General features: G+C 39.8%; 1 protein-coding gene and 1 long non-coding RNA gene across 3 annotated transcripts in view; one reads left to right on the forward strand and one right to left on the reverse strand.

The window, feature by feature from the left end:
- The window catches only part of GPC3 (glypican 3), a 472,642-nt gene extending 464,449 nt beyond the window's left edge, over nt 1-8,193 (forward strand). Inside the window, exons 8-9 of one of the 2 annotated variants that reach the window (XR_004539536.1) lie at nt 5,255-5,362; nt 7,680-7,812. Coding sequence is in view for 1 of the 2 variants with exons in the window: in XM_033945373.1 (XP_033801264.1) it covers nt 7,680-7,858 (179 nt within the window). In the remaining variant the exon portion in view is untranslated. Of the gene's footprint in view, nt 1-5,254; nt 5,363-7,679 lie in introns of both variants that reach the window. The other variant, XM_033945373.1, reaches the window with a different exon arrangement.
- A 384-nt stretch (nt 8,194-8,577) lies between these two features.
- Nucleotides 8,578-23,689, reverse strand: part of LOC117360855 — a 52,545-nt gene continuing 37,433 nt past the window's right edge. Inside the window, exons 2-3 of the long non-coding RNA XR_004539538.1 lie at nt 8,953-9,118; nt 8,578-8,835 (exon numbers count right to left, since the gene is read on the reverse strand). This is a non-coding gene — a long non-coding RNA (uncharacterized LOC117360855). The remainder of the gene's footprint in view (nt 8,836-8,952; nt 9,119-23,689) is intronic.

Genomic DNA, 23,689 nt, shown 5'->3' on the forward strand with positions numbered 1-23,689 from the left:
ATGGGGAAGGGCGGAGATGGAGGTAATTACTTGCGGGGATGGGTGGGGACAGAGAGGATCCTGAGGGGTCGGGTGGGGACGGAGAGGATCCTGGCAGAGATGGGTGCGGACGGAGAGGATCCTGGCGGGGACGGGCGGGGATGAGTGGGATTTCTGTCCCCGTGCAACTCTCTACTCTGGATCAGTAGTTTACCAAATTACAATCTTTTGAGAAAGAAATTTCAGAAGTACAGCTACTGAATGGAACAATGATTAGGGAGCAACTACAAACAGGAGGCTTAAATATTTGGAAAATCAATTAAGGAGGAATGCACTGAGATTTTTGAATTTTACTAAACTTCCCTTAATTGCCCCTGTGGACATGGTGAGGAAATATTTGCTGGAGGTTTAAAAAAAAGAAAAAAAGCCCTTGGAGACTTTGCTTATTAAAAGAAATATGGGGGTAGGGAAAGGAGAGAGAACCAAGGGGAGGGCCAGAGGGGGTAGGGGAAGGAGAGATACACAGGCAGGGCCAAGAGGGGAGGGAGCCACTATGTGAGACCTGCAGGTCATAGTCATGGGAGAGCCTTGGAGACCTGGATTCCCTTCCTTGGGCTCAAGCTGGCACCACAAGCCTAACAACTGCCTTATTAAATAGGTACATGGGATGGGATTGAGAACCTCAGGTAGGGTTGGGAGGGGAAGGAGAGATGCCAGACCATGCATGGAGGAGGGGGGCTGGAGGAAGGGAGAAGGTGTGCAGTATTATAGAGTCCAGATTCTCAGGCGGTTCGAATTGCGCAATTTTAAAGGGGTTGGATTCTTGGCTGTTCTGGATTTCTGTCATTCAAATTTTTGGCTTATACCATAGTACTCAGAATATTGAAATGGGAATTAGCTAATGCATTTGCATTTCCTAGAAACATCTTTGTTTTCTGGAAAAATAGGGGTTTTTTTTTCCTTTTTTTAATGTTTGTTTAACTGGTACCATGCAGTAGTAATAAACTCTTGGCTAGATATTTTCTATTTGGTAATAGCCAGTTGACTGAAAGCAAAGGATATAATTTTGATCTACCCATGTATACAATACACTCCAATTTACCTCCTCTGGTCCCTGTAATTTTCTACTGCATTCTTTTAATGATGTTTATAGCCAAAAGCGCTCTTATACAATTATCAGCTTGAATCAGTTTTTTTCTCTTTCTTGGAGTGTGCTGGGGATCTTTTGGTGCAGTCAGGACAAATGAATGTTGTGGCCTAAAAAAGGCAATTATGAAAAAGCGTCTTGACCTCAGAAAAGAGAGAATTTTCATTGAAAGAGAGAGAGAGATCAGATTTTCATACTCTTCCTTTGTTTCACTCTCCCAACCTCCAAAGTTCTGAATGAAACAATATATACCTGTTTGTAAAACAGCATCACCTGATATGGGAAAGCCTAGTAGAACAGCACACAGGTATCTTAAGTAGCCTGATGGGTGGGCTAGTGAACCATAGAGAGGAGGACCCAGGCCCATATGCCTCTCTAACCATTATATTTATGGTGGAAAGTGTGAGGCCACCAGAAACCTACTATATTGCTATATAGGTGCTGAGGGTACCTAAGGAACTTAGGGAATGTTGCAGGTTTCCGGGTCTCACTGTGTCTTTATCAAGTAGAAACCGATGTTTCAGCCATCATTCTGTGGCTTTCTTCGGGGTATGCTCTGAAGTCTGCAATGTGACTTTGGAAATAGTGGGTTCGCTGACCATAAGAACATAAGAAGTGCCTCTGCTGGGTCAGATCAGAAATCCATCGTGCCCAGCAGTCCGCTCACACGGCGGCCCATCAGGTCCTGGACCTGTATAGTAATCCAAATTGGGAACAGGGCAGTCCACCAATTTGAATATTGACGGGAAAGTCAGTTGGTCAGAAATTTGAATTTTGTTGTGAAAGTCCATAGAATGGAAAAGTCTCTGTTAGATTTAAAGATGTTCTTCCTGTAGAGCTGGATTAGATGTTTTCTCAGAATTTCCGCAGCTGGTATTGTGCTTGTCAAATTTCTGGCCAACTGACTTTCCCACCAAAATTCAGATTGGTGGACTGCCCTGTTCCCAATCAGGTGAGTGAACCCACTATTTCCAAAGTCACACCGCAGACTTCAGAGCATACCTGAAGAAAGCCACAGCATGATGGCTGAAACATTGGTTTCTACCTGACAAAGACACAGCGAGACCCAGAAACCTGCAACAAGCACAATGACATCTGTGGAAACCCTGAGAGAACACAGAACTTAAGGAAGTTCTGGTGGCTCCACTGGCTGACCTTTCAATGGTTCTCTAGAGTTGGGCATGGTATTGGAGGACTTGAGAAAGGCAGCTGTCGTCCCTCTCTTCAAAAGTGGAAGTAAGGAAGAAATAGGGAACTACAGACCGATAAGTCTGACTTCTGTGGTAAGTAAATTAATGGAAATGCTAAACACAGAAAATAGTGAAGTTTCAGGAATTCAGTGGATTACAGAATCTGAGGCATCATGGATTCACTAGAGGCAGGTCTTGTCAGACAAATCTGATCAATTTCTTTGACTGGGTGACCAGAGAATTGGATAGAGGGAGAGCACTAGTTGTGGTATATTTAGATTTTAGCAAAGCCTTTAACAGTGTTCCTCGCAGGCGTCTAATAAATAAAGTGAATGCTCTTGGTATGGACCTCAAAGTGATGGACTGGGTCAGGAACTGGTTGAGTGGAAAGCGGTAGAGAGTAGTGGTCAATGGAGTTCGCTCAGAGGAAAGGGATGCTACCAGTGGTGTGCCTCAATGTTCAGTTCTTGGACCTGTTCTTTTTAAACATTTTTTTAAGCAATATTGCTAAAGGGCTGTCAGGTAAGATACCCCTGATGGAATGAATAATATGAGGAAGGATCTAGCAAAGCTTTAAGAATGGTCTGAAATTTGGCAGCTAAAATTTAATGCTAAGAAATGCAAGGTCAACCATTTGGGTTGCAAAAGCCCAAGGGAATCGTACAATTTATGGAGTGAAGAGCTTTTGTGTACAAAAGAGGAGCAAGACAGGTGTGGTAGTATGTGATAATCTTAAGGTGGCTAAACAGGTTAAAAAGGCGACGGCGAAAGCTAGAAGGATGCTTGGGTGCATAGGAAGAGGTATGGCCAGTATAAGACTCTAGTGAGACCTCATTTAGAATATTGTGTACAATTCTGGAGACTGCACCTTCAAAAAGATTTACAGGATGGAGTCGGTTTAGAGGATGGCAACTAAAATGGTGTGTGGTCTTCATCATAAGGTATACAGGGAGAGACATAAAGATCTCAATATAGAAACATAGAGTATGACGGCAGAAAAGGGCCGACGGCCCAACAAGTCTGCCCACTCGGATAACCCACCCCCCCCTAAGCACTTCCTTGAAGTGAACCCACAAGTTTATCCCATTTATTCTTAAAAGCGAGCACATTGTTGGCCTCTACTACCTGAAGTGGAAGATCATTCGAACGATCAACCTCCCTTTCGGTGAAGAAATGCTTTCTAATGTCCCCATGAAATCTCCCACCCCTGATTTTTAGCAGATGCCCTCTTGTCGCCGTAGGTCCTGTAAGGAAAAAGATGTCTTCTTCCATCTCCATACGGCCAGTGACATATTTGAACGTCTCTATTATGTCTCCCCTCTCTCTGCGTTCCTTGAGAGAGTATAGCTGCAACCTACCTAGACGTTCTTCATATGAGAGATCCTTAAGTCCTGAGACCATCCTAGTGGCCAATCTCTGAACCGACTCCATTCTCAGCACATCCTTTTGATAATGTGGCCTTCAAAATTGAACACAGTATTCCAGATGTGGTCTCACCATGGACCTGTAAAATGGCATTACCACTTCGGGCTTTCAGCTGACGAAGTTTCTCCAAATGCAGCCCAGCATTTGTCTAGCCTTGGATGAAGCTTTCTCCACTTGATTGGCAGCCTTCATATCTTCACTAATGATTACTCCCAGGTCCTGTTCTGTAACAGTTCTAGTTAAGGTCTCACCGTTCAGAGTGTATGTTCTGCAAGGGTTTCCGTTACCAAGGTGCATAATTTTACACTTCTTGGCATTAAAGCTTAGCTGCCAAATAGTAGACCATTTCTCCAGTAAAAATAAATAGGTCTTGTGTCATACTGTCGGATACGTTACCTCCACCCACTACATTACATAATTTAGCATCATCGGCAAATAATGCAATTTTACCCTGAAGTCCCTGAGGTAGATCCCTTACGAAGATATTAAATAGGATTGGACCCAGGACCGAGCCCTGTGGTAATCCACTGAACACCTCTGACATTTCAGAGGGAGTGCCGTTTACCACCACCCTTTGAAGTCTGCCACTGAGCCAGTCTTTAACCTATGTAGTTAATGTTTCTCCTAGTCCCAGCGAGCTCATCTTGTTCAATAATCTACGGTGTGGGACACTATCAAACGCCTTACTGAAGTCCAGATACACTATATCCAGGGACTTTCCCTTATCTAGTTTTTTTGTTACCCAGTCAAAGAAGCTGATTAGATTGGATTGACAGGACCTTCCTTTTGTAAATCCATGCTGGTGGGGATCCCTCAGCCTCTTATCATCCAGAACCATATCTAATTTGTGTTTAATCAATGTTTCCATGAGTTTACACACTATTGATGTAAGACTTACCGGCCTGTAATTTGCAGTCTCTGACCTGCATCCTTTTTGTGAAGCGGAATGACGTTAGCTGTTTTCCAGTCTAATGGAACTTTTCCCGTGCTCAGGGAAAGATTGAAGAGCGCGGTTAACAGTTCTGCCAGGACGTCTCTCAATTCCCTAAGCACTCTGGGGTGCAATTGATCTGGTCCCATGGCTTTGTTCACTTTGAGCCTTGATAATTCCTGGTAGATGCTGCTGGTAGTAAATTCAAAATTCCTGAATGGGTCTTCTGAGCTTTCACTTGTTTGCAGCTGTGGACCGGATCCCGGTGCCTCACAGGTAAAGACTGAGCAGAAGTAATTGTTTAGTAGTTTGGCTTTATTGGAGTCCGATTCTGCATAGGTACCGTCGGGTTTCATTAGGCGCACTATCCCGTCTGTATTCCTCTTTCTGTCATTAACATACCTGAAAAAGGATGTATCCCCTTTTTTAATATTTATAGCTAACTTTTCTTCCATCCGGAGTTTGGCGTTTCTGACCGCTGTTTTGACAGCTCTAGATTTCTCTAGATAGGCTTATTTGACTTTTAGTCGTTGTGATTGTTTGTAGGATATAAATGCTCTTCTCTTCTGTTTATGGATTCAGAAGTGACCTCAGAAAATACTTTTTCATATAAAGGATGGTGAATGCTTGGTGTCCCGGTGGAGATGTGAAGACATAAAGTATATCTGAATTCAAGAAAGCTTGGAGCAGGTATGTTGGATCTCTAAGGGATAGGAGGAGATACTGGATGGATTGGTTGGGCAGACAGGCCATATGGTCTTTATCTGCCTTCATTTTTCTCTGTTTCTAAATTTGCCATCATAAATGGAATTAGAAAATTGCCTTCAGAACAGGAATAATACGGTTAAGGAGTAAGAATTTTCTGTGTTCTCCATTGGTAAATGGCCTTAAAAGAGTAGCTTTTCAAATTTGTGAATAACACTGGAATGGAATGCAAGGATGCAGAACCTCTAGGGATCACTTCTGGACTGCAAAATTAAAATACTATTCTTTCAAATTCACTGTACTTTCATAATATCCTCCAAATTCTATAGATGGTACCCAAAGTTTGGCACACAGTTATAGACTAAGGCCAATTGCATGTATAACATAATTTGCACTAAATTGGCACATATTTGGTAATAAATACCAATTACCTGCATTAACAAGCATTAATTAGCACTAATTTGCAATTGTGTCCACAATACTATAGATTTCAGCCCCTGTTTGATAAACAGAGACTTGATTCTAAAAATGGCATCCCGATTGTAGGTGGCAGTAGGCGTCCTACTGCCATCTAACGGACTAATCAGGATGCATGTTTTAAAAAAAGAAAAAATATCGATGAGACTAAGGATCTCTACAATGTATGTGTCGCTCATGTGTGTACGGAGGGGTCTAGGCAAGCCTATGGACGCCTAAGGACGGCATAGACGTGGTTGACGCTAGAAGTGGCCTTAGCTGTTCATAGGTGTGCCTAGGCACTTCTCGTAGACGTGAATCAAATTAAATGTAGGCCTGTAAAATGCTGGCCCACATTTAAGGCGTCTGTAGAAGAAAATAGATGTGATTCTGAAAGCGGCACCTACCAGTGATTGACACGCGGTAGGCACTCATTTTGCAGGTGCCCGTTGCGGCAGGCAACGTTTCCAGAATCATACCCAGAATGCCTAACTTTTGTCATGTGCAAATGCAAAGGGGGAAGGGCAGGTGCATTCGGACTAATCTTGTGTGCACTTTAGAAAATAGTTGCATTTAGATACCACCATGTACCCCAGCCATAGATATACCATAAGTGGTCATGCCTAAACATAACATAACATAATTTTATTCTTCTATACTGCCATAACCAAATGATTTCTAGGCGGTTTACACAAAAGAAGGCTGGACAATCAGCGAAATACAAATGGTTAAAAATACAAGAACTTTCTTAAATATACTCAGTATAGAGTTTTACTAACAATAGTAAAGATCAAAACTTCATGACGGCCTCCTAGCCACTCAAGCCGCAAAACTGGATACCCGGATCTCCAACCTGCTGATGACCACATCAGACTACAAGACATTCAGAAAAGAAATAAAAACTATACTTTTTAAGAAATTCCTAAATCAGCCCTAACTTCACGTACTATTAACAACGCCAAAATAGACAAAATATCTACCCCCCACTACACCAGCAATAACAACTATGCTACCAATGTAACCTCCATTTACACACTTCTTGTAAACTGTATTAATCCTTGCCCCGAAAATGTCTATTTACCACTCTAATTTATCATCGGTTCCTCCATTGTAACCCCTGTTTATAAATCTTTTGTAAACCACCTTGAACCGCAAGGTAATGGTGGAATAGAAATCCCTAATGTAATGTAATGTAATAGTACCCATATTTAGGAAATGAATTTGTCAAACAGTGCTGACTTAATTTTTTTTTTTTAAATGCACCATAAGACAACATAACTTCACCAATGCATTTACCCAGCCAGCACTGCTGTTTACCTGCTTGAAACGCAAGAGTCTTATCCAAAAAAGTCTTGTATCTGCAATCAGTAATTTTGGGTTAAGCGAATAAATGTAAACTCCTAGTTTTCCTCGTTGGGCTGTACAACACAAAATGAGATAAAAGATAAGTTGGGGCCAATCCCCAAATCAACTTAAAGCAGATACAAGAAAATTTGAATAGTACTCGCGCCTCCACCGGCAGCCAATGCAATAAACAATAGTAAGTACTATTTTTCTTCAATCCAAATATCAATCGGACTGCCGTATTCTGCACTATTCTCAATTTTCTCAATACTTTCTTTGGAGCTCCTAAATAGACAATATTGCAATAATCCAGTATAGATAAAACTAATGCCTGCATTAGTAATCTAAAGGATAATGGATCAAAGTATTTTTTATGGCCCAGAACTATGGACTATTAAATATCTGCCATCAAATTCTTTAGTTTCTACTAACAGATTTAAATTTTGGTCATTAATGTAACATGTAGAATATAATAAACCTTTTTGTCTCCTTTTTCTTTCAGAACTGGCCTATGATCTCGATATGGATGATGTCCCCTTTAATAAACAACTTCTGAATCAACATAGTAGAGATGGTATGGCCATTAACAGCCTGGGATCAGGAAATACCATGAAATGCCCTGCAGCACTTAATTTTACTATGTGGATAACTATTTTAATGTCAGTCTCTCTGAATTTGTAGCCAGTGTGGACTTTCTAATATGCCTTTTTTTAATGTAAGAAAACCAGATGTCAAAGTTATTTTGACAAACAAACATCATATCCAAAGGTGACGAGAGATTCATGTTTTGCAAATATACCAAGTTGGGGGGGGGGAAGGGTTGTGAAGACCTTGGTGTTAGTGAACATTGTACATTTACAAAAATGATTAAAGTGATGATATCAACTTCTTTTCATAGATATCTATTTATGTTTTGATTCAAATAGGTATGTTTATCTCACAAGAACAATTTAATTTATTGCTAACATTGCATGTAGAAAAATGAGATGCCATTATCTGTATATAAAAAGGATACACTATACTTGTCATAATTCTATAATTTTTTTATATGTTATTTTTATGAACTTAAACTTTGATTAAACTTTGTTTTCTGTATAAAAAGTGTTTGCATTTCCTGTGGAAAATTAAGTTACCTTAGCATATTTTCTTTTAATCTCAGCACATACATCACGAGGGCCCAAACTACTTTAGGAAATCCCTGATGAATATTCATACAACTTAACCAATCAACAGGACTTTTCAAAGTATGAAATAGCTTTAATAAATATGAATTATTAATACTACTAAAACTGAAAAAATCTATTAACCTATTAAACTGTAAATAATATAGATTTTATTATAAATTTTAATTCATCAGTCAACATAATTCAAAACAATCTTATAATACAAAACAACCCCACTCATTCATACTACAAAACCCCTCTAGTGACCATAAAAACTTTCAGCCTAACAATATTATTGTCCATCTTGAACTCCAAAGAATATTGCACCAATCTCTCAAAAAGTTCTTCTGTAGTTTTCAAAGATGAAATAATCAAATATTACAAATGTTCAGCTGGTAGATGTTCCACCATTATTAGTCAAGCCCTGACACTCGTCCGTGTTTCGCTATTGTGTCTTCAGGAGCTACAACTAAAAGGGCTCCGCTTTTCTTCTTGCTAAAACAAATACACAAATACAAACTCCCAATATATCTATTCATACAATACTCCCTTCCTTTTTCTGCCCCCCCCTGTCCATCAGCACCTCTTCCCCTGTCCAACAGCACCCCTTACCTCCGTTCGCGTCTGCCCTCCGCCGACAGCCGCCTCAGTAACGTTTTCACCATCCCTGCCGTCGCCACTGCTTGAGAGGCCCGTGGGACCGAAGGTGGTCAGCGTGTCGGGGGCTCAAGAGGAGGAGTCCTGGTGTCGCGCATACACACTCCTGCCAACCATTGACCTACAGATCAGGGATCAGGGAACACGCGGTAAGAGTGCGCATGCGCACTTAGTATTTTAATATTATAGATGATAATATGAAAATCAATAATGTATATTATATTGTTTAAATAAGTGGGTTTTAAGATCTTTTCGAAATTGATAGTAAGTAAGAAATGGAGAAACAAGAAGATTCAAACATGAATTCGTTAATCCTGCTTGGAATGCTAAGGTCCTATCCAAAAATTTTTTGTAATGACATGCATTTGCTGAAGGAAAATAAAACCAACCAGATCTACGAATATTTTTCTTAGAAATAAAAAGCCTAAAATGAGAAACAAGGTAAGCCTGCGCTAAGCCAAATAAAACTTTAAAACAAATGCATCTAAATTTAAATAACACTCTAGCCTCAAACGGTAGCCAGTGAAGCTTTTGATAATATACACTGATATGATCATGTTTTTTCAGATTAAAAATCAAACAAATAGCTGTATTTTGTATGATTTTTAGTCGGTTAGTAGTTATTTTATACGATCCCAGATAAATAATGCCTTCACTGATAGCACTGTATGGATATTCAGTGCAAGCTGCCACTTGATCCGTTGATATGATTTATTTAGTTTCATGGCAGCATTTAAAAACAGTAGTGATTGCAGTAGCTGAATATTGATCCTTCATTGTTCCAGCAAAAAAAGCAAACAAAACACTTACCGGTATTAATTGCTCTGTGTTTCTTTTCATATTTTTCCATTGAGAAAAGGACTAATATCCTTGATATCTCAGCAATGTTGGATACCCTTGAACATCAGATTCTATTGCCTCATTGTGATATTGGAGGATTTGTACTGGACTGGTTTAATGTAGGACGGTATAGGTTTGAGTGGGTAACCTTCTTTCTTCTTTACAATCAATGGTTACCAGGGTGTGTCAGGGATTGGCCTTGACTAGAATTTTGCTTAATTTGCATTTGTCACCTGTGTGCCAGGTGCTGAAATCATATATGGCTTATCTTACTGCATTTATGCCACTGACAAAGACTATTTTTGATGGGATTACATGCTGATGGAAAATCAATTCACACTGAGGGCTCCTTTTACTAAGGTGCGCTAGCGTTTTTAGCGCAGGCAGGATATTACCGCGTGCTACACCGCACACTATGCGGCTAGAACTAACGCCAGCTCAATGCTGGCGTTAAGGTCTAGCGCGCGCTGGCAATTCAGCATGCGCTATTCCGCGCGTCAATGCCCTAACGCACCTTAGTAAAAGGAGCCCTGAATGTATAAAAAACTGAATTGTTGATTATGTCAGATCCCACTGTTCAATCTCTTATGAAAATTCTACTGTCTGATAACCTTGTTACAATTTTTCATAGGGTGAAAAATTTAGGGGTGATATTGGATTTTGAATTCTTTTAAGCAGCAGGTACAGTCTGTTGTTAAAAAAAAATTGGTGTATATAAGATTGCCAGCTATGCTAATCCATTTCTCACAAGCATAAGAGCATAAGAACTGCCATCTCTGGATCAGACCTTCGGTCTATCAAGTCCGGCGATCCGCACACGCGGAGGCCCGGCCATGTGTACACCTGGCGTAATTTTAGTTACAAAAAATAAATAGAACCAAGGGAGGCTGTTAAATAAATCTATATCCACATAACACAACCTCCATTCGTGCCTTTGGATGTATATTTTAAAATACTAATAAAGATGATTGAACTTAAAAAAATATATATATAGGATAACAAGTCCAAGTGTTACTCTCAAGGGAGAAAAGACCTCAGTGTCTAATAGGGAAAATCAAAGCAACCCATATAGACAGGCTAGTTGCAAATATAATTTGCAGCCAGCAGACACATCCTCGGTCAAAAACTCCCAAAAAGTTGAGGACACAATTTCACAGTGAATTTCAACAGTTTTAATTCTAAGTTTCAAAAAGTTTTCAAAAAAACATTTATCTGAAAATTGTTGTCTTCTCAATCAAATTGCAAACATAAGAACGTGATTTTAGTTACCCGTATCCCTCTATGCCTCTCGTAAGGAGATGTGCATCTAGTTTGTTTTTAAATCCTAGAACGGTGGATTCCGCAATAACCTCCTCTGGGAGAGCATTCCAGGTGTCCACCACTTGTTGCGTGAAGCAGAACTTCCTGATATTTGTCCTGGACTTGTCCCCCTTTAGCTTCAGTCCATGTCCTCTTGTCCGTTGGACATTGTAAATAATTTTTTTTCCTGCTCTATTTTGTTGATTCCTTTCAGTATTTTGAAAGTCTCGATCATATCCCCTCACAGTCTCCTTTTCTCAAGCGGTACAAAATTCAGTGGTAGGCCTTTTATATGGCCTGTCTAAATATGATTATGCTACTTCCTTTTTTAAGAAACTGCACTGGTTGTCAGTAGCTGAATGTATCAGATTTAAAGTACTGGTGCTGGTGCACCAAAGTTTGTATCAAGAGTAACCTCACCGTTTGTCTGAACATCTCCATTAGTATAAACCATAAAGAATCCGTCACTCCAAGAATGCATGTTTGCTGGTGGTATCTTCTTTTTTTTTAAAGGGATTGGGACTTTATATTATAACCTTCTTATAGTTTTACAACCACACTCAAAGTGATTTACATACAGGTACTTCAAGCATTTTCCCTCTCTGGCCCGGTGGGCTCACAATCTATCTGATGTACCTGGAGCAGTGGAGGATTAAGTGACTTGCCCAGGGTTACAAGGATCAGCGCAGTTTGAATCCACAACCTCAGGGTGTTGAGGCTGTAGCTCTAACCACTGTGCCACACTCTCCTCCAGTACAATATCAGAAGTGAGCCAAGTATAGAACAATGAAGCCATTGTGACATCATTGATGAGGTTGGCTTTTATTGGTAGAATGAGGCATTATGACATCAGGAAAAGAGAGTGGTCTTGTATGCTGCCTTTTTGTGGTTTTACAACAACACTCAAAGTGATTTACATACAGGTACTTCAAGCATTTTCCCTATCTGTCCTGGTGGGCTCCCAATCTTTCTAATGTACCTGGGGCAGAGGAGGATTAAGTGACTTGCCCAGGGTCACAAGGAGCAGTGTGGGGTTTGAACTCACAACCTCAGAGTGCTGAGGCTGTAGCTCTAACCACTATGCCACACTCCTCCATCTTTCCAGCAAACTCAACTGGAATATACACAGAAGAAAATTTGCTCCATTTTTGGCCCAATTGAATGGAACAAGATACCAGTGACACTTAGGAGGCAGAAGAATATGACAGTCTTTATTGAGACAGCACTTACTTTGACAGGAAGACTGGGATATGAATATTTTGGATTTGGATTATATTTGTTTTTATTATATATGTCTTTTTGTACGCACCTTGGTTAAATTGTAATGAATGAAATGAGCCAGACCCAAAAGTAGGAAAGGTCATAAAGGACTGAATTCTATAAATGGCGCTGAAAAACCAGTGCCGACTAAAAAAGGCACAAAGCACTATTCTATAAACAGCGCTCAAAGTTAGATGTTGTGTATGGACTAGCACTTGAGGGCAAATTCTATAAAAAGCAACCAAAAGTTAGGCGCCAAAGTAGGCACTGTTCAGGGCGATTCAAGTAAAATTGGGTGCTGTTTAATGAATCATGCTGAGCGGCACCTATTTTGGAGGCACCCAATAAAAAGGCCAACTCTAGGTACAACTAAAAGGTAGGCGCCTATGTGAGCGCTTAAGCACGCTTAAGAGCAGCAATTCTACAACAAGACGCCTAACATGTAGCCACGCCCACGCCTAACGTGCATAGCACCTAATTTTATGAAGGCCGCCTAAATTTTTAGAGGCGCCTTATTGCAGAATCGCTTTATCTTGATGGGCGACTTTCAATAAGTGCTGATTAAAAAGCTTAATTGAGCTTGTTAATTTAGATGTGCCTATCATTAGGCGCCGGTTACAGAATTTAGGCCTTGGTGTCTAAGTTTAGGCATGAGGATTTACTCCAACTGAGACCTGGTATTAATCGGATGGAAATACAAAATCACTTCCTTAAACACACTACCTGGTATTAATCCTCATGTGCAAATTAGGCACGGATCCTCCTTTTTCTATAATAGTGTGCATAAATTACAGGAATGCCCCTGATCAGCCTGCGACCCCCCCAGGGCCATGCCTCCTTTTGAAACTGCATGTTAAATTTACATGTGTAAATCTTAGTTTGATGCCAATTAGTGCTGATGATTGATTATTAGCATCCAATTATCTTGTTCAACTACATTGCACATGGAAATTGGGCGCCTGCCTAAATTTCCACACACGGTTTTTAGCGCCATTTATAGAAGTATGCTGAATATGTCACTGGGACCCAACAGCTCTCCAGAATTTCTATTTCAGCCATTGCCAGCAGATGTCTGGCTTGATTTCATGCTTCCAGTTTATATGAAGACATCCACATCAAGCTGGCAAACGCTACTTGCAGTGGAGATTCCTTATTTGCAAAAAAGGTGAAACAGCAGACATCACAAAAAGTCATTGCTCTACTCTACAACACCCCCAGTACTGCCAAAGCCAAAGTAGAAGACTCTTCTTATCCTACCAGGAGCAGACTCAACAAGTACAATGTCCTGTATTCATTAAACTCTGACAAGATATAATACAAACAATGTAGTTTATACTTGTTAAAGAGCAACCTTCCTATTGACTGTTGCCCACTATCATAACCGGTGTCTCATCAGAGCATAGGGGATCAGATTCACTTCTTTCTCCAGTGTTTGGAACAGATTATTACTTACTCCTCAGCATAATTAAAAGACTACCAGCTGAGATTCTTCACCTGATCACCAGATCAGCCCTGGCAGAGGACCTCCTTAAATCAGACCTATATCTACCTGCTTCAGAAAGAAGTCGGTCTCCTCCTCTAGCCCAATGCAATAGAGCCAATTCCGTCATAAAAAAAAAGACTGAGCCTTTTATTCCAGGCAATTCATGTTTTTCACAGAGACCTCAACCTCTTTTTTTTGCAAAGAGAAATTCAGGAATAATACTCTAACCTCTATTCTGCCATTCCTAAAATAGAGAGACTGGATCTCTAAGACACTTATAAGCATATCCTGATCAATCCACATTGCAGAACATATGTACAGTTCCTCTTTCTTGTGAATCAATATCAATCCAAGGTCCATCCTTTCGGTCTCTCTTCAGCTCCCAGGGTCTTTACAAAATGCTTAAAAGTGGCAGGATGGGAGTACCAACATGAACCAACCAATGGTTGTAGAAGAGCAAGCTCTGATAGTGCTGTGAATTATTATTGTCATGCTACTGTATTTAAATGTTACAGTATTCAAATGCCTTCATCAGGAGCACAGTTAAACACTGACACAAAGTACATTCACAATCATATAACATTCATAGGGACATATATACATTTAAAAATATATACACTTTAAATTATCTTAATCATTTAATACAACTCAAGAAAATAAAAGCTGGAAAGAATTAAAAAGAAAATTAAAAGAAAAAGCGGTGAAAAGATAAATATAGAACTATTAAAACACCACATGAAAAAAATGTGAATTAAATAAAAAAATATAGGTGAATGTAACAGAAATAGAAAATTAAAAAAGGTCAGCTATTACATTAAAAGGGAGACCTTTCAAAGTTGCATATATTTCTGGCTCTTTCTACTGGTGTATGTGCATTTATTCCTTTTAACAATTGGGCATCAATTGTAACATCTAAATGACAGGACATTAATTTACACCATTCTCAAAGGATGCTTTACCAATAAAGTTGTAAACAACTACAGTCCGTTGATTGGTGTTGCTGCTCCTGTTTTTTGGACCTGTGACTTTCTGTAGCTGTTTTGTGCTTCTTTCTGCTGATGTAGTGTTGGCAGCTGCTCATCTACACAGACAAGGCCATCTAGTTTCCCTATGTCAAGAAGTGCTTCCTGGTAGCTGTCTTGGAAAGCCTAGCTCTAGCCTTCAGGGACAAAACAATCCCTCCAGAATTTAGGCTTTATCATCAACTTCCAGAAAAATAACCTTACAGCCCAAACACAAAATGTCATCTGCAGAAGAAGTTTTGAACAAAGCACAAACCAACACTTTTCTGCTGATGGCCAAACTGCAATTTCTGATGCTTCATGTCCACATTATTCAGATTTCTACCCTGGCACACAGTTTTCAGTCCATGAAGAGTTTACACAACCGTTCAAGGGCCCTGTGGGGAGAGGATCTAAAGAGCAATATTTAGTCTTTAAATATTTTTCACCATCTCTCACTTCCCTTTCATCTGCTGCTCTAAAAGATGACTAACTATGGCTGTCAGAATGAATCATCTGAACTCATTCACCATTCCCTGCAAAAGTCTGCCATGTGCCCCAAATCTTCCTTCCCTTCTAAATTTTTTGTATTCACATTCACTGTATCCATAATATCCTTGCTAAATATTTTATCCCAACTACTAATTACCCTCTTTTTTTTTTTTTTTTTTACAACCCCAAAAGGTCTCAGATCCCATGGAAAATTTCCCAGTTATCAGGAAATGATCCATCCAGAGGAGCTCTTCCCACCTCCCAAAATCCATTCATTCAGTGGGCAGAAAATCAGACCCAGAATCTGACTTAAGTTGTGGATAGAAAAAGACACCATTTGGTCTAAGTCAAGGTCAGTCAGAGAATCTGAAAATCCAATTTTCTCTCCAGAAATCTAGAATAAATAATGAATATTAGAATCCCCAAATATAAATAACCCATTAAAAAAAATACATCTAAGGACCTCTTCTATCAAACTGCACTAGCAGTTTTTAGCGCAGAGAGCCACGCTGAATGGCCCACGCTCATAGGAACTTTATAAGCATCGGGAGCAGTGCAGGCCATTCAGCGCAGCTCACCATGCTACAAACTGCTAGCGCAGTTTTATAGAAGAGGCCCTTATAGTCTTTGCTATAAAATCCTGTGGTGTTCAAAGCCCCCTACTGGGAGAGGTAGTAAATAAAGCACCATTTACACACACCCTATTGGGTAGTTTTACCAACAAATCCTCACAATGTAGGTGCAACAAAGAAACCTTTTGCAGCCCAATTGCTTATTAAGCATTATTCTACCCTCCCCCTTGTATTTGATTGTGCTGCAACTAAGGCGGTATATTAAGTTTTAATAAATGATAAACGATCATCTGGATGTCATTGCAATAAAGAAATAACATCTTCTTTGCCTACCTGTGATTCTGTATGGGCTAAAAATCCCAACCCAACTCAAGTTTCAAGTTTATTATTTCTTTGATATACTGTCCATCAAAATTTACATAGACGGTTTACAGTCAATATTTAAAAACAGAAATTAAATTCTTTATTGATTTTCCAAATTTCAATAGCCCATACATAAAATGTAACATATAATAATACAATAAAAGCACATTCAGCTTACTTTTTTTATTCATAACCAACCATTTACTCCCACCCACCCAATGATTATTCAATAAAACACAAAAACATAGATTATCGCAAAAACCTTACCCTAATCCAATTAATGATATCCTCCCATCCACCCACCCACCCCAAGTGTAAATACCCAAAGAACAAAATTAAGACAGAAATATTTAAAAAAAACACCACATAATAATTAAATGTGGAGGAGGGGGATGAGGTTACAAATAATGCATAAGACTAACATGACAGGAGAGGGAGGTACAAGAGGTGGTAAAAAAAGCATCGAGATAAAATAAAAATATAAATGATGGAGGGGGATGGATAGAACATAAGGGATTAATTTGCCTCTAAGGAAGCAGTTGGTGTTGAAAACCTGAATAAAGATTATTCCAGAGAAAAGAAAGGGCTCCTAGATTAGGTATTGTAAGCATCCTTGAATAAAAAAGTTTTGAGTTTTGTCCAGAATAACGTAAGGGAAGATTCTTGTTATATATACAGGGGAAGAGAGTTTCAGAGTGAGGGCGCTATAACTGAGAAGATGGACTTTCTGGTGGTGTCGTAAAAAATTTCTCGAATGGAAGGGACAACAAGTAAATCTTGATAATTTGAGCGTAGTGTATGGGTTGAAGCGTAGGGGATTAAATATTTGTCAATAAATGTGGATATGGTGGTGTTTGATTTTAGCTCAATTAAATCCATAATCTACAATGTTTTCTGGGCCACTGATTTCAGATTGACTAATTCTGTCACAACAACAAAAAAATCTTTCCCAAATCCAACTCTACTCTGCAGAAGTTTAATTCCCTGACTGCTTCTCCTACACCTGCTTTATGGTTGCTTAGGATAATAAAACCTTTCTTACGGACCCCTTACACAACAAACAGAAATCCCTTCCCATCCCCACTCTTGGATATTTTCCACACCTATCAGTAGAAAAACAGACAACAATGAAGAAAGTGCAAGTACTCTACTAATTTGAAGCCCTTACATACCAAGACGTCCCTCTTGGTTACCACTTGGTCACACAAAGGATGCAACCCTTTGACACATCTTTGCTCATTTTATCCTGGAGTAGAGAATGACACGGTGACAAAATTCATCATCGTTCCCGTCCCCCGCAGATAACCGCGGGAAATAATCCCATGTCATTTTCTAGTGTCTATTTCAACCTCAGTCCTTCTACATCAGCATTCTTCAAAGCAAAGCTTGCGGGTCAGTGGCTTTGCCCATTCATACTCTGATTCTTATGTGAGCCAAGGATAATGAAGCCATTGTGACATCACTGATGTGATTGGCTCTTAGGCACTGGTGGAATGAGGCATTATGACATCATAATATCTGTTCTGGATACCAGAGACTGTCATTCTGTAGTGTCTGTTTCAACCTCGGTCCTTCTACACCAGCATTCTTCAAAGCAAAGCTTGAGGGTCAGTGGTTGTGGCCATTCATACTCTGATTCTTCCCTCTCTCCTTAAAGAATGACATGAAGATGGTTTCCCGTGGTTATCCGTGGGGACGGGAACGGTGATGAATTTTGTCACCGTGTCATTCTGTATCCTGGAGTTCAATCACCAAAATGATGACATCAGTTACATACTATTGGTTTTGGAGTTTGCTGTGCTCGGTGTAGAATAAATTACAGTGTGCAACAATTGATTAGCAAGGTAGCAGGTACAGATCAGTTTTAAGCTACCTCTTGCATGGTTTATCCTATGTTCCCATTGCTGAAATAATGACGCCAGCTATTTGCTTCCAGGTGTGGAGCCAGCCATGCTAAGTGTAGAATAAAGTACAGTATGCAACAACTGATTAGCTGAAAAGATGCTTTGGCTAGCTGTCAATTTTGTACTATGCCACAGAATGACTCAGAGAGAAGACACTTTGCTTAAAAGCCTGGTTCTGCTAAAGCAATGATCTCCAACACACAGACCAAGTCCTCCATTGCACCCATCAAACAGTTGGCATAAATGTGTTAATTTCCATCTTTCCCACTAGATACAGTTCCTTCCTTTCCCTCAGAGATCTTAAGTCTGTTCTCATATGTTAAATTATGAGGTAATGTGTTTAATATTCCTAATCTGATTATGCATATACATATATGTCACACTATCTTTCACAATGACAACTTTTCTTGGAGGAGGAATCTGGCCTCATCAGTTTTTCAGTAAAGATTTTAATCACAGAAGATTTGTAAGCAAATTTAAGAGTTATTTGAAACAGCTGGTTATTGTGACTTTTTTTTTCCTTTGAGAAAAATAGCATATGCTTTTCTGCTATTCCTTATAAATGAACACTTTGCAGCCTTTGTTTATTTTTTTTTATTAAAGAGGGGCTTCGTATATTGAAAGGAGAATTATAAATGCTTCTTTGATTAATCATGTTTGAAAATGGATAAGATGTTGGTTTCATAAAGCTGAAAGTAGATTTAAAGGTCCCAATACAAGTTGTAGGCTATTACTGGACTACTTAAATGTGTTTTTGATTAACCTTTGAGAGCTAATTTCCCTTCATCATCACAGAAAAAGCTACAGATATTTCACAAAGATGCAAGCAAATTATTATCCAACTCTGTAGCCAGACAGAAGTTTTAGATTTAATAAAAATGTCCCTTTTCCCTTCCAATAAAGGCAAAAAAACAAATGCAAACTCTCGGTTTCCCTTTTACGAAACCGCAGCTGCAATAAACACACCAAAGCCCATTCAATTCCTGTGGGCTTCAGCGCGTTTACTGCAGCAGCATTGCTATTGCGGCTTTATATAAGGGACCCTCAGTGTGATCTAGATAGTGGGTGCCAGTGAGATGGCGGCACTATTTGGAAAGTGGAGACATGTAGCCAACATCCAGAGAGAATTGCCTGTCTCTACCTGGATAACTCTGGTCTCTGCTTTGGCTCTTCCCTCAGACTGCCCCGGAATTATTTGTATGCAAAGCAGCTCATTAATTTTCAATTTTATGAAAAAAGGCAAGTGAAAAAAATCTTCCAATATACCTCTAGGTGTCAGGTTCTGCCATTTTCTAAGGTGGCTACTGTAGAAAGGTACAGTGTTATGGGGAACGACGCAACCAGAGTAATTGCCCTGTGCCTCCATGGTACAGTGATCTCAAGCTTGCTTGAAGTCGAAGGAGACGTGTAGCTTGTAGGCCACCTGAGGGCTTCTGGAACAAATTAAAGTGCAACAGGTCAATGGAGACTTTTGGAGAGAGCTTGTGAAGTTAGAATACCTATCAAGAAATATAAACAGCAGAAACAAGGAGAATGTATACCTTAAAAGTGCTTGATTGCCATTCAACAAATTACTTATAACTGGAAGAACTGGAGTAGACTAAATTATAATCTTTGGTGGAATTCATTATGTCATATGTATAAAATGGAAAGAGTAATAGCAACACAGCGAGGATATATTAGGAAATTTCAAGATGTGTGGGAGCCATTAACAAAATTTTGTAATGATTAGTTGTTACTTTTCCCTTAATTCTTAAAGTTCATTTTTCAGGTGGGGTGGGGGATTTTAAGTATAACATCTTATATAAAATAATTTAATTACTTATTATGAAGGGGTGGGAAGGGAGGGAGATAAGATTTTATGATTGGTATTACTGCTGAATATTAAGTGATATTCTCAATGTGCAAATGTGTTTATGTATTATCACACTTACTGTACGTATAAAAATGAATAAAGATTTACAAAAAAAAAAAAAAAGAAGTGCTTGATTGGATAGTGGACCAACTGGACTTCTGAAGAAGGCATTTAGGTCCAGATTCTATACATGGTGCCTGGAGTTAGGTGCCTAGATCAGCGTGCCTAGACAATATATGTGCCTAACTTAATTAATCAATTTGACTTAATCAGCACTATTAATTGAAAAGCGCCATTAAATAAACCCAAAAACGTTGAGGTAGGCGGCTGCTCCATGCCTACCAGAAAGTAGGCTTGGTTAGGTGTGGATTTTGGGCGTGGTGTAGGCCCAGAAAACCCTGGCATAAATAGGAGCCTGCCTAAGGTTTCAACGCCTACCAGCACCAATTCTATAAATGGATGATTGACAATTGCGCTCAATGATGCCTACCAGTTAGGTGCTTTTTATAGAGCCAGGGCCTTACTGCTGAAACACAGATCATGTTGGATCCTGATCCATAGCACTGACTGCCATCCAAATTTGAGAAATGACTTGTTAAATTCATTTATTTTCTGTCATCTGCAATCAAGTTTTGTTCTTTTAATAAATTTTTGTGTGTGTTGATCCCAATACTGTGGTGTCTATCCCCACACAAGCAATTTTAATGGCCACGACCATCTCTTGACCATTTAAATCACTTTGAATATGGGTCCCTGGGTGCTTCTAAATTATAAATTTAAGGTGCTTATTTTCTAGCTAATTAGGGGAGTTTTGAGGGTTCAAATGTTGAGTGTATATTGGTGTTTTCACACCACAGATACTGTTGCTGGTACTGTTGCAGTCAAATGGGTTCACTGGTGCCAGTTAGGAGTGATTAGCACAGAAAAGGCACAAAATATAAGTGGATGATACAAGACAAGTCGGGGGAGGGGTTCCCGTGTGTTTATCCCACACCTTTTTGAATTCTATCAGTTTTTGTCTCTACCACTTCTAGGGGGAGGGCATTCCAGGCAAGCCCCACTAGGGCTGTGCAGTCCTAAAATTTTCATTTTGTATCATTTCCCATGTTGTTTTTAGGAATTCACATTTATTTTTTTGTAACAAAACGTTAGCATTAGTCGTGCACACACTTTCTGAAAGCGTGAATCTCTTTCCTGATAATATGTACTTCACCGAAAGGGTGGTTGATCGTTGGAATGATCTTCCACTTCAGGTAGTTGAGGCCAACAATGTGCTCGATTTTAAGAAAAAATGGGACAAACATGTGGGGTCACTTCGAGGGAGTGTTTAGGGGGGAGGGTTATTCGAATGGGCAGAGTTGTTGGGCCGATGGCCCTTTTCTGCCGTCATACTCTATATTTCTATGTTACTTACATCATTTGGACATGCACAATGGTTCTTACACATGCACGTGCACATGAACTCAAAGGGTCCGATATTCAGCCAGCAATGATCCGCATTTTGCTGACTGCTTCTGGCATTAAATCTGGAAATTCAGTGCTAGGCCATGTCCAGGAACTGGCACCGAATTTCCGGATTTCCAGAGCCAGCCAACACATAGCTGGACCCATAGACCCGCCCCCCCCCCGGACCTGCCCAGTTCCACCCATCCCCACTCCATTACGCCCACACCCCGGCCTCGCCCCTAGCCCTACCCCCTCCCCCAGCCTGTTCTCGTCGGTCGGTCGGTATTATTATAAAACTTGGTCAGTATTACTTGTTTTCTGTGTATTGCATTTGGATTGTGGTTTTTTTTTTTTTTTTTACCAATAAACAGTTTTGAATATAAATGATGATTGCAATGAACTTGTATTTATCTCTGGGAGTTCTGTCTCTGTTTCCTTGTTTCCCACTATACTCTTCCCATTCCATAACACATACAAATTTATTGATGTGATATACACAAAAGCAAGAAGACTTCCAAAGACACAATTAAATTAAAAAGTGTGGGAGTTCCAAAAGCAGCTTATAGGCTTATTAAGATCCGGGGGGGTTGGCTAGGATTGCTAATTTGCTATCTGTATGGTTTTGCCCATCTGATATATGAAGCTTCTGGTTCCACTAATATTACATATGAGGGCTTTGTCAGTTTCCTCTTCCATGCTGAACACAAACATGTAGTCCTGACTTATTCTAATTAAACTTATTGGAAAGAAATCCAGATTTGCACAGTTTTGAACGGTTCACCCAGTTCTTCACTTTCCACGAAAAATCTGTTTGGTTAATTATGCAATGTTCTCAAGAATTGCAGCACCAACTTCAGCCCTTTGCAATTTAAAGAAAGAGCATTTCGTAACACCACTGGAGCAAGATTGTACCAAGAGCTGTGCCAGTGATGTGGCCACACGGAGCACAAGGAAGCACCTCCAATGCCTCCTCTGCTTGGCCATGTCATAGTAGGCGGGGTGGAGTGCCAGGGGCCTCGTCACAAAGGGCGTGATTCTAGCTTGGTGCAGTCCTGTGTATTTTAAGTAATATTGCGTGGCTGAGGAAAGTGAGATCCTGCTTTCATCATTCTCACTTCGCCGTCCTTGTTCAAGCCACCATCCTCTCTAGACTGGATTATTGCAACTCCAGCTTTATAAGCTTAACTAAGAAAAACCTCCATAGACTTCAGCTAATTCAGAATGCCGCGGCTAAGCTTATTTTCGCAAAACGCAAGTTCGACCATGTCTCTCCACTCCTGTCCAAGCTTCACTGGCTTCCAGTACACTCCAGAGTCCTCTTTAAATGTGCCTGCTTAGCCTTCAAGATCCTACACGGCATCCTTCCTCCTGTTATTCCACTCTTTTGGAACTCCTCAAACCCTAACTCCACCAGATCCTCCCAAAAATTGAAACTATCATTCCCTTCTACAAAAGGTATATCCCGCGCAGGAAAACTAGAAACATCCCTCCCCTTTAGAACCACAGAACTCTGGAACAACCTCACATCCCCACTCAGAAATTCAAGCTCCCTCCAATTCTTCCACAAACACCTGAAAACTTAGCTCTTTTCAAAAATCTAACACCTCCCGCTCTCTGGTACCCTGGCCCCTCTCTATCCTCTTAGTTCCTTTCCTATAACCCTTCATTGGAGTTCCTTTTTATCCTAACCCTATAAACCATGCCGAGCTCTACGCTTGCGGAGATGACGCGGTATACAAACCTAAGGTTTAGTTTAGTTTAGTGAGATGATTGTTCTGACAAAGCAGAGGACAGCATTAATGCTATCATATTTTGGTGGCATACATGCCACATTCCAGTGATTTTCAAATGCTTGTGTTAATAGTTGCAGCAATGAAATAGCAGGTTAGCGTTTAACCACATTTTGTACATACTCACCTCATCCCTGATGAAAGTTTTGAAATGGATATCACGTCAGAGAGGTGTTGCTGCAAAGCAAGCTAAGTACATTTTCTACAATTTGGAATGTATTTAGTAGTGAGATAAAAGATCATAGGAAAATTATAAAAAGATTTAAAACAAGAAGAATGATATAAAATAAAATCAGTCTTTATTAAAAAAATGCCAACAGGACTAATGAGGAGTCCAGCCAACGTGAATCCAAGTTTCCAAGTTTTATTAAAATTCTAAGCATTTTA

Source organism: Geotrypetes seraphini, chromosome 5 (genome assembly GCF_902459505.1).
Source record: "Geotrypetes seraphini chromosome 5, aGeoSer1.1, whole genome shotgun sequence".
In the NCBI taxonomy this organism is placed as follows: Eukaryota; Metazoa; Chordata; class Amphibia; order Gymnophiona; family Dermophiidae; genus Geotrypetes; species Geotrypetes seraphini.